Source organism: Myotis myotis, unplaced genomic scaffold, assembly GCF_014108235.1.
Source record: "Myotis myotis isolate mMyoMyo1 unplaced genomic scaffold, mMyoMyo1.p scaffold_m19_p_6, whole genome shotgun sequence".
NCBI classification, from domain to species: Eukaryota; Metazoa; Chordata; class Mammalia; order Chiroptera; family Vespertilionidae; genus Myotis; species Myotis myotis.
The window spans coordinates 58,429,560-58,444,096 of record NW_023416368.1 but is presented as its reverse complement, the minus strand read 5'-3'; the positions used below and the strand labels follow the sequence as shown (position 1 = coordinate 58,444,096).

The window sequence follows — 14,537 nt, the reverse complement described above, 5'->3', positions numbered from 1 at the left end:
AACCTGGCAAGGCAACTCTCTTCCCTAACATATTTCTTCAAATGTTGAAATAATGTCCGAAGTTCAAAATTATAATTTTAGACATGATTAAAAATCCTGTTTGCACAGTAATTTGATGTAATTTAAATCCTCATGTTCTGTCATCCTTGGTACATTTCTGGATGGATGAGTTTATAATTTACCGTTCTAAATAAGATTCTTCTATTAGCTGGAAACAAAAACAAACATAAAGCACTATATTGTTTCAATGGCTGTAGGACATATTTCAGCATCCCACCAGGGGGAGTTCCAGCACCTCCAAACTGCCCTGGAAGCAGGCTAACTTTTCTCAGGCAAATTTAAAGGTTCGTGTCTTCCTTTACAGAAAGACAAAAAAAAACCCAAAAAACTATTGCAATCTAGACTTTAAAAAGAAAACGACAACCCAAAGCACGAGCCAGTTGGGGCCACCACACATGCTGGGAATAAGAATTCCCCTGAAAGGACCCCAACCGAGCACATTTGTTGTGACAGGAGGACACCTCCTTACCTAGGAGTGTGCTGAGCAGATTATAAAAGAAACACAAAACCCATTTCTCTACTGTTGAAACCTCCCACACTATTTGGAAAAAAAATTAAGTTCATAAAGAAGAAAAAGAGTTCATAAATTTCATAGCTAAGAGAAAAAATAATTCCTTCGTAGTTTTCACATTAAGTCTATGGGGATAAGTGACTTATCAAAGGGTCCTCAGGTTAGTTGGGGGAAAATGAAAACAATAGCAGTTCTTTTGGCACAAGTCAGTGTTTTTCCAGGTAAATAAGAACAGACCAAGTCAATTCCTCTTAGATACTTAAAAGCCTGAAAGTTCTTCAGCATGGAAACACATATTAGAAAACCATGCCAAGAAATACTGCAAAGGACAAGAAAACAGCTATGTAAAAGCTCCTTTTGTGTGGCTTGTATTCCCTAGGTTTTGTGGTGAAGGGGTATGAGTCTAGGTAACTGGATCTAAGAGAGAAAATAAATCACCTTCCTTTATTTGCTAAGAAATTGTTCTTTGTGGACTGGGCTAGGGCCAGAGTGTGACCTGGGGGGACTGTGTGCAATGAAGCAGGAAAAAAAAAGGACAGACAATGTATATGAGTTTTATTAATAAAAGTAAACCATATCCTAACAAAAGTATACGAGAACCTATAACATATGAACCCAGACAGAATGAACAACGTATGACGATCCCAGTAATGACCATCCATGAAAACCTTCCATATAAGGACTATAACTTGGGAAATACAAAAGAATTACTTAGAAAAGTCCCAATCTTAGGTTCCATTTTTCTCACACATTTTTCTCCACTCCCACAATTTTGAATGCTAAATTTCGGACGTCTTTATAAAGGTAAATTGTTTATGCCAATGTGTGCCTCAATAGGGACACAGTTTAAGCCAGTGGCCCACACACACAGTGCTAGGTACAATACATTCCATACAGCAAATGATTTTGTATAGAAAGAACACTTTCTTGGGTCCCTTCCACACAACACTCAGGCTCTGTAACCAAACTCCTAATTTAGTGTTTCCTGCATAACAAACAGGCAGCTGAGCGAACAGTAAGCACTGTTTGTTGCTTTAACCTTATGTTAAACAGCAATTGTGTTTCAACCCTTACCCCTGCCACTGCTAACCCCTCTAGTCCTCAGGTATTTAACTGCTGGAATGAAATTTACCTATGTTGCCAGACCCCCTCCCTAAAATGTTTGTAAAATACCCAGGTATTGGCTGGATTGCGTTTTTTTTTGTTTTGTTTCGTTAAGGGAAAGGGGGTTAAAGCATGTGTATGGCATTTTCGCTTCTCCAAATCTTTGGAGAAAAGGCAGTGTGGCCAAATGACTGTATTCACCATAAATTCAAGATGAAACCCAGCCACAAGACCTCGGGGACATTTCTACGCTTTTCCCAGGTTCAGCTTCCTCTTCAATCACACAGAACTAAGGAACTCACCGTCATCTGAAGAGCATTAAATGAGATACATATGCCCAGCGCAGGGCACACACCAGGCCCTCATGAGGGAGTGTTACTATTTTTACTTGTTCATTCATTATTAATGCATTAGGTTGGTAAAATTCCACAACAAATCATCTAAATGCCTCTGGGAAGCATTTTATCCACATGTAATGTGTTAGAGGGGGAAACTCCTCTTCCCCACACCACGGGTTTCTAAGAGAAGGGATTGTTCTCCTAAACCAGTGGTTCTCAACCTTGGCTGCACATTCGAATCACCTGGGAATCTTTTTAAAATCCTGATGTCTGGGCCTTACCCTCCGGAAATTCTGTTTCTTTGTTACTAATGTTGTGGCCACAACATTAGTAACAAAGAAACAGAATTTCCGGAGGATGAGGCCCAGACATCAGAATTTTAAAAAGATTCCCAGGTGATTCGAATGTGCAGCCAAGGTTGAGAACCACTGTCCTAAACACTTCAGATTCCTTTCATCTTATTTCACTGTTGGTTCAGAACCCAAGAAGAGAGAGAAATGTCGTTGCAGCACATCACCTCCCACCCCACTGAATGTGCCACTAACCCTGAAAGATCAACAAAGAGCCATACAGAGACCAAATTAACACTCCGATACTGAGACTGTTGGTGGGACCAAGTAGCAGTGGCCTGTGTCTTCACACTTGGGTGGCTTGAACTCCTACAGCCTGGGCTGGCACCTGCAGGGAGCCATGCGGATGTTCACCTTGGTGGGCCACGCAGCGCACGGTGGTTCTGTCCAAAGGCGAACAGCTATTTTTACCCAGTTGGATGCTGCTGGGCCTTAAGCCAACGGCAAGTGGCTCCTGAAGGTCTGGCTCAGCCCTTGAACCTGGGCCCAGGCTCAGCAAAGGCTCAGGTGTGAAGATGCAGGCTGCTGTGGCTCGACCTTGTGCAGCAAAGGCGCAGCTTTGACCTAAGTAGGCATGGCCATGGCAAGGATGAGGCTATGAAAGGAAGGCTGTTGCAGAAGAAATCAGTGTGGTGGTTCCTCAGAAGATTAAACATACAGCTACACCAAAGTAACAGGAGGGGCACAGACAGTTACGTGTACACCCCCAATTCATAGCATTTCACACAACCGTCAAAACGTGGAAGCAACCCAACATCCATCAATGGAAGAATGAGTAAACAGCACACAGTGTACACACACAATGGACTATTATTCAGTCTGAAAAGGGAAGGAAATTCGGACACACGCTACAACAGGGATGAACCTTGAAGACATTACGCTCAGTGACGTAAGCCAGTCACAATGGGACAAATAGCGTGTGATTCCACTTCTAGGAGAAGGCCTAGAAGAGCCAAATTCATGGAGATGTAAAAAAGAATAATGGTCACGGGGGGCTGAAAGGAGGTGAGAATGGGGAGTCAGGGTTTCGTGGGGACAGAATTTCAGTTTGGGAAGATGAAAAAGGCCAAGAGATGGGTGGTGGTGACGGCTGCGCAACACTGTGAATGTACTGAATGCCCCTGAACTGTACACTTAGAAATGGTGAAAACAGTAAATTCATGTTCTGTCTATTTTACCGCAGGAAAAGAAAATGAAAGGAAAAGGGAGAAAGGAGAAGGAAAAGGGGGGTGGGTGGGAGAAAAAGGTATCGCTAATCAGGACTCCCTCAAGACAGAGCTTCCAGAATACCACTTGCTGCTTTTCTATCTGGGTCTCAGGGAAACTACGGGGTCCACCTCCTGGCAGGCAATGTAGACAGGCTGCTCCTGATTCGTTCCCTTTTCATGCATTGGCTTCACAGCTGAGAGTCCAAATTGTGAAAGGGTGCAGCTCAAATTCAAGAGGTTGGTTCGTTGACTCAAAAGTTCCTCCCCAATTCACTGGCGCTAGATTTATGAACCATCTAAATGCTGACCACCATTTTAGATTTTCAAGATCCAACGCGACAGAGCCACATAAAGGTGACTGATGTTATAAATAAATAAAAAAACAATAAGGGTAGTCTTACTAAAGAGATATGCTGTCACGCTGGGTTGAGTCAGAGAAGGAATTTGACAAAACGATGGCACAAACAAATTAGATACCACTAAGGCAGTGGTTCCCCACCTTCCTAATGCCGCGACCCTTTAATACAGTTCCTCATGTTGTGGTGACCCCCAATTTCATTGTGACAAATTGAACATCATTAAAGCATAGTGATTAATCACAAAAACAATATGTAATTATATATGTGTTTTCCGATGGTCTTAGGCGACCCCTGTGAAAGGGTCGTTCGACCCCCAAAGGGGTCGCGACCCACAGGTTGAGAACCGCTGCACTAAGGTCTGCCCTTGGAACCATCAGGTTCATTCTGAAAACCAAGGAGGTGCCAGAAGGTTAGAGGAACATACTTTTCACACTTGAGTCTTCCTACTAGGCCCAGAGGAACAAAAACCAAAAAAAAAAAAAAAAAAAAGGAAGGCAGGCTGATGACGCAGGAGGAAGCGAGGGCAGCCCTTTGGAGGAAAAGCGGATGTTTTAGGGGACAACCAGACAGAGCCGGAATAGAACAGGGGACCTGGATGGCCCGGTTCCACAGACATAGAAAGAGAAGCGAGACAGCCTGGGATCTCACTGAAATGAGGAAATACATATCTTTGTGCTTGTAGGAGCTTAACAAAATACTAGTAAGGAAGACAGGCAATTTTGCTACAGGAAAAGAAAATAAAAGAAAAAGGGAGAAATTAGACTGAAATTGCTCCCCAAAGAGGAATTAGGATTCAGTTCCAGGAACTATGGAGGGACAGACTTCTAAAGCCAGGCACAGAGCCCATGGGAAGGGTGACCAAGGACCTGTACCTTCCAAGACCAAGACCCAAGGCCACGTAAGATCTCACAGGCTGTGAAGGGGAGACCAGGGAGAGCAGAGCAGAGAGTTCAGAGCAGGGCAAGATGAATGCACAGTTCCTGCTGGTGCCCTAAGGGAATATGTTTGATGTTCATGGGATTAGACTCCAACGAAGAGAAAGCACAGCACAGAAGAAACCCATTAAAGGGGAACCAGGCAGGACTGGATAGACGGGTCCCAGGCCTGATTCAGGGGTTGGTCTAATGGGAGAGGTCTATGCAAGACGGTGCACTGAGGGAAGAGGAGATCTGTTTGAACAACAGATACTTTTAGCAGACTCAAAAGTTACTGACTTTATCTTTCTTGCTTTGGGAGAACTCACAAGAAAACATCTAGAGGGGAATGAATATATATAACACAGTAGCAGCTTACAAGGGTTAAGAGAAAGAAAGAGACCAACAAAAGAAGCTGGTTAAACAGCTCGAAACTCAACTGAGCCTTCCTAAGAGGAAGAGGGGCCCAGGGGGTAAGAGCACATCCTGGAGGCCCAGCCCACGACTTTAGAGAAAGAAGGGCCATGAACAACCTGGGGAGATAGGGAGTGACTCACGGCCAAGGTCTACCCGCCCAGGGCCTGAGCTCCTAACGTATCAACAGCAGCCCTCCCTCCAGGAACCTGCTGGGAGCAATGATCCACTTGAAATAAGGGGGGGAGGAAGGAAAAGCCTTCCCTGTCACAGGCTCCAGAGCTTCAACGAGTCCACAGCAAGAGGCTCAACATCTGTGCGCACCGCCTCTGCAGCCACTCCATCCCTAAACAGAGGGCAGCCCCAATCAGCACACCAATCGGCACGGGGTGGGGGGTGGGGTAAAACAAGGGCTCTGTGCCAAAAGGAGGGAGAGACACACCTGGGGACTAGCCTGCAGCCACTCCAAAGTTCGAGCTCCGGAGGCTAGAGCAGCTCAGATGCTGCTTCCTGAGACAGGAACTAATGTGCACAGGTGATTCCTCCCTAACCCCCAAAGGTCTCAAATTAACTTCTTCACAAGCAGGCGACTCCATCAAGTTCAAATGCCAAGATCCTGGACTCAGAACAACTGGCATGAATTGAAGCTGAAACCAAGGTGATGCTCTCTGTCTGTCCTCCATCCCTCTCTTTGGCAAACAGAGGTACTGGGAACAATTTTTGCTTAGAATTAGTACCTCGAGAGTGGGGGCTGGGGGCATGCTTTCCAAAATGGGTGGATGTTAGGTTGATAATCTTGTATCTTATTAAGATTCTAGACTCAAGTGAGGCTAAAGAGACACTTAGTATTGGACTACTGTAACTTCTCAAACCCCAAGGCAGTCATCCACACTCTAGCAAGAGCGAGCCCAGGCTATAGCTGCTGAGCTTTCCCCAGCTACACACAGGCATGGAGCATCTCTCTGGCAAAGACAAAAAATAAAAATAAAAAATAAGATTTAGAGAGGACTTCAAATTCTTTGAACGTTAACTCACAAGCCAAGCTAATTTGATATTGGGACTATGGCCTTGAACTTTCATGTCTTACCAAAGTACTGACTCTCTGAATTTTAAAATTCTCCTAGAGGGTTTGTATTTGTTTTAAAGTTAAATGAGGAATGTGCTTTAGCTATGTGCCAGGTACTAGTTCTAAGCACTTTACATGTATCAACTTATTCAATAGATATAGCAATCCTATGAGATCGTGCTACTTTTATCTAATTTTATAGATAAACTAAGAAACAGCAGGTTAGGTAATTTGGCCAAGGTCACTCAGAACCAAGATGGCCTGATGGCCTGGTTTCAGAACTCACCTTTTTTATTTTTAATCTTTATTGTTGAAAGTGTTACATATGTCCCCCTTTTCCCTCCACTGACCCCTTCTAGGCCATCCCCACCCCCAGAATTCATCTTCTTATTTGCCACCCTGTGCCTGTCTCTGACAGGGCATCCTCCTATGGCTGTTTTTACTGGAGCATTTTAACTGCTATTTGGTCCCAGAGCAAATGCTCTGATAGGCTGCACTGGCTATCATACTTGGAAAGAATTTGGGATGGGAAACAGAGAACATGACCTTTCAACCCTGGGGACAGTGTGGCTTTGGAGCAGATTATTAATGAATTCTTCTTAATTCGTCGTCTCAGAACTTTCTAGAGGCAAACTCAACAGTGTGCCCCAGCAGTCTCGGGGGGATCAACAAACAAATGGGGGTGTGGTGCTCCTGGGAGATGGGACAGGCTCAGGAAGGTGGACACACAGCCATGGGACATCTGAGGACCTCCTCATCAGAGAAGGGAGGATCGCAGGCTTAGGAACAGGCGAGCCCAGTGGGTCAGGAGAAACTAGGAGGAAAGGATTCTCTTCCCCTAAATACTCCAGTCCTCTTGCCCCAAGCCCTCTTCTCCTCTCAAGACAGAGGGAGTTGCCTATTGGTGGGCAACAGAAAGCGATCCTGTGCCATAGGCAGGGGTGACGAGGGGGGAGCTAGTCGAGGAGCTGGCTCCTTTCTCCTTCACCCTGCACCTTGGGTAAGGGTGTCTGTCCTTGATTCTCCAGCTTCCCTTGCATGGGCCACTCCATGGTGTACCTAGGAGATAGGGCATTAGCAACTCTGGCTCTTTCTTACCTCAGCTCATGCAGAAGAATGCAGCTTATCAGTAATAAAAAGGTGCATTTTAGTTCTCTAAAACTTCAGCACCTGGCCAGAAAGAGAGGTACTAATTATCGGGCATCTTCAAGTCATCTAACAACATTTTCTAGAATATTCTAATATAATGAATGTTTGAAAGACATCAGAAAACAATCATATCATATAATTTCATAAATAGCTAAGATAATAATTTCTTTCTTTTAAAGACATTTATTCAGCCCTGGCCAATTTTTCTCAGTGGTTAGAGCATCAGCCCAAGAACCGAAGGGTCGCTGTTTTGATTCCCGGTCAAGGTGCACATGGTCAAGGCACACATGCAGGAGGCAACCAATGGGCGTGTCTCTCTCACATCGATGTTCTCTCTCCTCCCCCCCCCACTCTCTCTAAAAGTCAATGGAAAACATATCCTCAGGTGAGAATTAAAACATAATAAAATAAAAAATAAAGACATTTATTGCATTTTCAAGCATTTGTTTACTACATGGCGATAGGACCAAGCTCTGCACTAGGTAACACGAGAGCAAATATTGATTAGAACACGATTCCTGCTCTTAAGGACTTATAATCAGTCCAGGAAACACACACATAGAGACAAAGCTTTCCAGTATTACTCTTGCTAAGACAGGGATGCTCGGAGCGTTCAGGAAGGAGGGAGTCAATTCTCCTGGGAGGCAAAAAAAGAGACAAACGCTGAGTGTAAAGAGGCCCCAGGAAACTGTGTTCTGGGAACCAGGGGACCCCACTGGCCTGTAAAACACTTGAGGGGAGAGACACACCCACACCCGCGCCTCCTGGTAGTGCTCCCTCGGCTTCCCACACTTCCCTCCTTCCTCTACTCACCAACCCTCCTTCTCTCCTCTTCCCCAGCTCCCATTCCATTGAATCATTCTCACTTGTGGCTCCGAAGAAAATATTATTTTTTTTTTTAGCTCAGGCAATTTCCTTGCTTTTAAAAACTATATTCAGAGGTAGGTAGGAGGAGGAAATTGGGTAATGGCATATATTTACCTAACATACGGTCAGAACTTTCCAGAGTCCGACAGCCTATCATTTTTATGTATAAGAAAAATCAAACAGCTTTCCCCATGCAAAGAGATGGCATGACTAGTAAATACATTATGATGACACCGACTTGTAGGAATCCTCAGCTATTCCACCTGGAAATTCCATTTTGTTTCATTTAGCGGATTATGTAAGACGGTGAGGAAAACAGGGCAGCTACAGAGGCCTCGCACCATTCCCTCTTCTCAATGTTCCATCTCCAAAGCCTACATCAGACTTTTGCAACTTATTTGTTCGTGAGAAACCCAAGTCTTTCCATTCCTCCCCTATCCAACTGTGATGGAAAAAGCGTTCCTTGTTCTCCTCCCTTCGCTGATTTTACAGCTTCCCGTCCCCACGGCCAGGTTTCATGGCCAGAGGCCGGCACCTCGGGAGGCAGAGGGGCGGGAAGCAACCCAATGCAGACACCTCCCAGGGCGCAGCCCGGCACGGCCCCGCTAGCGTCCTTGCCCAACACCTGTCCCGGGCAGGCAGGCACAGGGCCCGATGTCACCAGGCCCAAAGCAAAGGCTGTGCCAGTCTTAAAAGGTTAGGAACCCCTGGTCTGAAATGTGTGTTAGATGTCACACGGAATACCCAGAAATAATCTCCCCTTCACACGGTTCAGTGACATGACACCAGGGTGGGGGAGGGGACCCCCATCACTCACACAAACACTCACGCAGAAAAAAGGACTGCAAAGATGTGACCCAACAAACACTCCTCCTCATTACCTTTGCTGGGTGTGACGGTGGCCTTGGGGCGTATTTCTAATATTCCACTTCTCTAATTTCCTCTGTTTTCTTATAACTACATTATAATTTTTATAATCATGCTCTTTTTAGACAATTCAATGTGATACCTTATTGGAACACACACCCACAGGCACACACACCTTTACTGGGTTTCCCATGTTGCCTTATAATTCCTTTTTTTAAAAAATCTTTATTGTTGCAAATATTACATATGTCCCCTTTTCCCCCATTGACCCTTCCAGCCCACCCTGCCCCCCACCTTCACTATCTATGTCTTAATTCCGTTTTTAACAATAAATGTTACTTTAGAAGGATTCCACTAGCAATAGCTATTGACCTCTCCGAAGCAAGCTTATGGCTGTAATGACCCTACATGCTGGATTCGGAGACAGGGCCAACTTCAAGTCTCTGTTTTGCCCAACAAATCACTGAAACATTCCCCAGATCTCAATGACTTGGATCCCAAACGGCACTGAAGAAAACGTGAAAAAAAAACCCCCACCAGAATCTCCTGCTTTTTCATGAGCCTAATGCAACTGTATTTACATATTATACCCCACCATGTATTTTATAGTTACTGTCAGAGTATAGTCTGTCTAGCTTGTACCCTGTTAATCACTGGTCAGAGATTTCTATGTAGACATCATAATGATAACTTGGAAGAAGTATTTAATCGTCTACCATGTTGGTACACAAATTTATCACATCCTGTTTTTCATTGTTGAGCTTTTAGGCTGTTTCTACTATTGTTTGCCATTATAAAATGCTGCCCGCCCTCCCCCCCCCCCCCCCAACCCACATTTAGCATTGATCTTTCCCGCAGTAGGAATTACTAAGTCAAAGAAACAAAAATCATGACAGTTACTACCTATGGGCAAGAACGGAAAGCATGCTGAGCTGGGACTGCCCATCCTGGCTCTGCTCTCAACCTCTGCCAAGTAACTTAAACTCTAAGTATGTTGGACAATGTCTAAAATAAGAATGATACCACCTGCCCTGGCAGTAAATCTGTTGAAGGTCAAACTGATTGATGTGGAGAAAAGGTGAAGTGACGCAAATCTTAGATGCTACGAGGGGCAGAAGTCCTATTTGGGGATGTCAACTCAAATGCCATTGACTCATCTATCTATTAAAAACCCTGGGGGCCCTCAATGTACTGCACACTACGTTGCTGCTGAGATGTAGAAATGAAAAAGAAACGCCCTGTCCCACAGAGCCTCGAGGGAGAGCAGGGGAGGGGACAACAGGGGACAGTAACTCTAAGGCAGGGATTGGATCCCAGCGCATGGGACCACGGCACAGACGTGCTGGGAACCCGGAGCGGTTTCGGAGGAGGTGGTGTCGGAACAGGGCCTTGAAAGATGGAATGAGAAGGATGATTAGAGTCGAGCAGGGTCAGAGCTTATGGAGGTGAGATGGTTTGTAAAACAGGGAAGCCATGTTCGGGCAACGAGAGGTCTAGGACTCTTCTGCAGCTCCAGCCGCTAACCATCCCGGTGCCTGACCGGCACCGAGCTCAGCTTCCTCACATCTGAGCGACAGTGGAGGAAAGTGCACAAAGGCACGCATCGGTTCTCTGTTTTCTATTTCATTCCTCACGCCAGGATTGTGTTGGGTTTGCAGCAGCAAAATATCTGATGTCGTATGTGGTCATTCTGACAACTCACATTTCTCTCAAGTTTTGAAACAGAGAGCTTATGGCCATCTTAAGCAAACTAACTTTGCATGGTGACAGCTGGGCACTAGACTTATGAGGATCACATTGTAGGTATATAAACACTGAATCACCATGTTGTACACCTGAAACTAGAAAAGAATGCTATACAGATAAAGTTCATAACATGTTGACTCAAGAGTTTTCTCAATTTCGAAAGTTATTCAGAGTTGATATGAATAGTGAGCTCTCTGATAACCATGGAAATATGGATAATCAAAGGGAAAGAAATGGCCGAACCTACATGCTAGTAATGAAATGCATATTAAAAGAATGTGAAGGCACCATTCTATACCGTCTAAAACATCAAAAATATTTCTTTGCATGAAGCCACACACAGGCAGGACTGGAAGCAGGGAGAGGGGAGACGGTAAGACACTCCTGGAGGAGTATCATTACTGGACACTATGGAGCTTCTGTCTTCCTCAAAAGCCACCTGGCAGGATTTAACAAGCTCTATAAAAAGGTTCAGTCTTTAACCACAGAATCCCTCTTTATGAAATATACCCCAAGAAAACAGGTCCCTTAAAGGGAACCAAGAAACATAAAATAAGTACGTGGCCTAATGGTAACAATAACGAAACACTGGAAACGTTTCTAATTACCAACAAGCAAACTATGAAATGTCGGCACCATGGACTATACAGCCATTAAAAATAAATACTTGTTGTTCTATACATACACGATTTCTATATATATATATATATACATATATATATACATATATGTATATATATATATATATATCAGGATTTTTTTTTTTTTCAAAAAGCAGAAAAGAAGGTAAAATCATCATTCTAGGTAAAAAGGCTATATGTACTCTGTAAAAGCTACACAAATGTAAAGGGCTTCAAAGTTTGGTGCTGACTAGCGTTCGAAATAAATCAACTGTTAAAATCACCTGTGTTTGTGAGAGCTGAATGCTCTGGACCTGCGGGAGCAGGAAATAAGCATTTGTGAGCTGCTGCGCAGACCCTTCTGTAGAGATTCTGCGAGTACCAATTCCAGAAACCTGCAGGAGACAGAGAGGAAGGGTGGGGGAAGATATTCCTCTATTAGTTCTGAAGTACATTTGCCATCACGCTAAAATACGTTTCCAAAGGAAATCTGTATTCAGCACCTTGGCCTTCAAGATTCCATTTACCCAATTATTATATTTATCTCCGACAACCAAAAAAATGCAACAAAAGTTGCTGTATTTCAGCAGAATATTCCTCATTGTAACAAATCTTTTCACAACTAGTCAACTTTTCTCATAGGGGACCCCGTGCTTCATGGAATCCAGTAAGAATTAACCACAAACATGGTTAGATAGATCTTGGCACTTAAATCACTTCTCGTTAGGTCCTCTTTTAACGATGTCACAGGTACAACTTAAGATAAAGAAACCTAACTACTTTGGGGAACAACAACAAAAAGATACCCCGCTCTCCCTTCCTAGTTCCTTGATGTGAACAGCGAGCCCCCTGAGACCTGGCCCCCACACGCACAACCCATGTTCCCTGATGAGAAATAGTCCTGAGCCCAGTGGGGAGGAGGCCAAGTGGCTAGAAAGGCCCCCTCTAGGTGCCTCCCTCTGGCCTGTTTGTGGGGTGTGGCCTGCGGGCTTTGAAAGCCTGCTATATTCTGTACTAGAAAACTGTACGGCAGATTTCATTATTTTGTCCCAGTGCCCTTCAAAGATGCACGGTGACAGGGACAGCTCTGCACAGCCCCTGTGCGCCATGCGAGGCAGGAGAGGGGGAAAGCTGGGGAGTTCAGCAGCACTCACAGCTTCACTATTACTGCTATACGCCAGGTGGCAACATGTCCAAACGTCTTCTTAAACTATCCAAACCCTGTAAGTCAACCACCAAACTATGTGCCAGAAGGAAAAAGTTACTTACGTGATAGGAAAGGACTCCATGTGAGGAGGTATTAATAAATAAAGAACTTTCAATGTTCCCTTCTTCAGTAGGTAAGAAAATAATTCTGAAGGAAGTTCTCCCCATTGCTGGAATCACCTGAGAAAGAGGCACCTAATTAGCCATGTGGAATGGCCCTCCTTGAAAAATTATCTCGCACAGACTTTCTTTTGGGTGATTTCTGTGAACAGATGTTAGCGTCTTCTGCACCCTAGATTTGTGAGCAGCAGGAATCCCTGAGATCAACAACCACAATCTAAGAGAACATTCCAAAGAACATAGTGTGGACTCATGGCAAGAGAGTTGCCGAGTCCTTTCACTTGGGATGAGTAGACTCACATGCCTCACGTCTTTCCTTTTCCCTCCTCTTCCACTCCCACCTGTTCAACGCCTTTATCTAACACAGTTCTAGCTTTACTTAACACATTGATAGTAAATAAAAGTCAGGGAGCCCGACTGGCGTGGCTCAGCGGTTGAGGGTCGACCCAGAAACTAAGAGGTTACCAGTTCAATTCCTGGTCAGGACACATGCCTGGGTTGCTGGCTCGATCCCCAATCGGGGGGAGAGGGGAAGGGGTAGGATGGCAGGAGGTAGCTGATTGATGATGTTTCTCTCTCACTCTCTCTTATGCCATTTCCTTAGTCACAGCATTTTTTAAAATTGATTTGAGAGAGAGGGGGGAAGAGAGAGACAGGGAGAGAGAGCGGGGGGGGGGGGGGGGGGGGAGGGAGGGAGAGAGAGAGAGAGAGAGAGAGAGAGAGAGAGAGATACCTCCTCCATACCCCCTACTGGGGATCGAGCCCACACCCTGACCGGAAATCGAACTGTGGACCTTTCAGTGCACGGGGCAATGCTCAACCAACTGAGCTACATCAGCCAGGGCAGTTACAGTAATTTTTAAAAAGTGCATCAGGGGGCGCTAGCTGGTTTGGCTCGGTGGATAGAGCCTTGGCCTGAGGACTGAAGGGTCCCAGGTTTGATTCCGGTCAAGGACACATGCTCAGGTTGTAGGCTCGATCCCCAGTAGAGGGCATGCAGGAGGCAGCCGATCAATGATTCTCTCTCATCATTGATGTTTCTATCTCTCTCTCCCTCTCCCTTACTCTCTGTAATCAATAAAAATATATATTTTTTAAAAAGTGTATCAGTGGACATAAGTAAGCAAAATAAATAAGTAAAGGCCACTGGTAATTGGGAATCTTCATTACAAGTTAAAGACCAGGGTCTTGACCTCTGTGTAATGGTGCACATTAGCATATTAAGGAGTTATTTTTTCCCTCTTACTCCTGCATTTCCAAGGAGTCCTACCTACCTTAGTGGGTTCACCAGGTGAAGAGATCACAACTATTAACTTGTATTAGTTACCACAAGCCTCAACATGGGTTGTCATTTCAAAACAGATAACATTAAGTATCTTTAATGATGAAAAGGTCTTATTAAATATACATCCATTACTACCTCGTTTAGACTGTTACACTTTTTTCCCATGGAGATATCAAGAACCACCAAAATCATGAATAGGAACAACTAAAAAAAGTAAGTGCTAAAGCAAACACACAGAAGGAAAGAGCCTGGGTAGCAGAAAAAGGGGAGACAGGGAGCAGAAAGTAAAAACTCGAGGCCAAAGAAAGCAAGAAAAGCTGGCAGCCCGCCACAGCATAGTTTCCAAGAGCACA

General features: G+C 44.6%; 1 protein-coding gene and 1 long non-coding RNA gene across 10 annotated transcripts in view; both read right to left on the bottom strand.

Annotated features, from left to right (window-relative positions):
• TMEM131L (transmembrane 131 like) overlaps positions 1-14,537 on the bottom strand; it is a 145,604-nt gene that overhangs the window by 52,653 nt on the left and 78,414 nt on the right. For all 9 annotated transcript variants that reach the window (XR_004968301.1, XR_004968302.1, XR_004968305.1 and 6 more), the window contains exons 6-7: positions 12,843-12,959; positions 11,858-11,968 (exon numbers count right to left, since the gene is read on the bottom strand). Coding sequence is in view for 4 of the 9 variants with exons in the window: in XM_036313895.1 (XP_036169788.1) it covers positions 11,858-11,968; positions 12,843-12,959 (228 nt within the window). In the remaining 5 variants the exon portion in view is untranslated. The remainder of the gene's footprint in view (positions 1-11,857; positions 11,969-12,842; positions 12,960-14,537) is intronic.
• LOC118658398 lies at positions 1,110-2,711 on the bottom strand. The gene is made up of 2 exons (XR_004968308.1): positions 2,453-2,711; positions 1,110-2,234 (listed from the first exon to the last, which is right to left on the bottom strand). It is a non-coding gene; the product is annotated as an uncharacterized LOC118658398 (long non-coding RNA).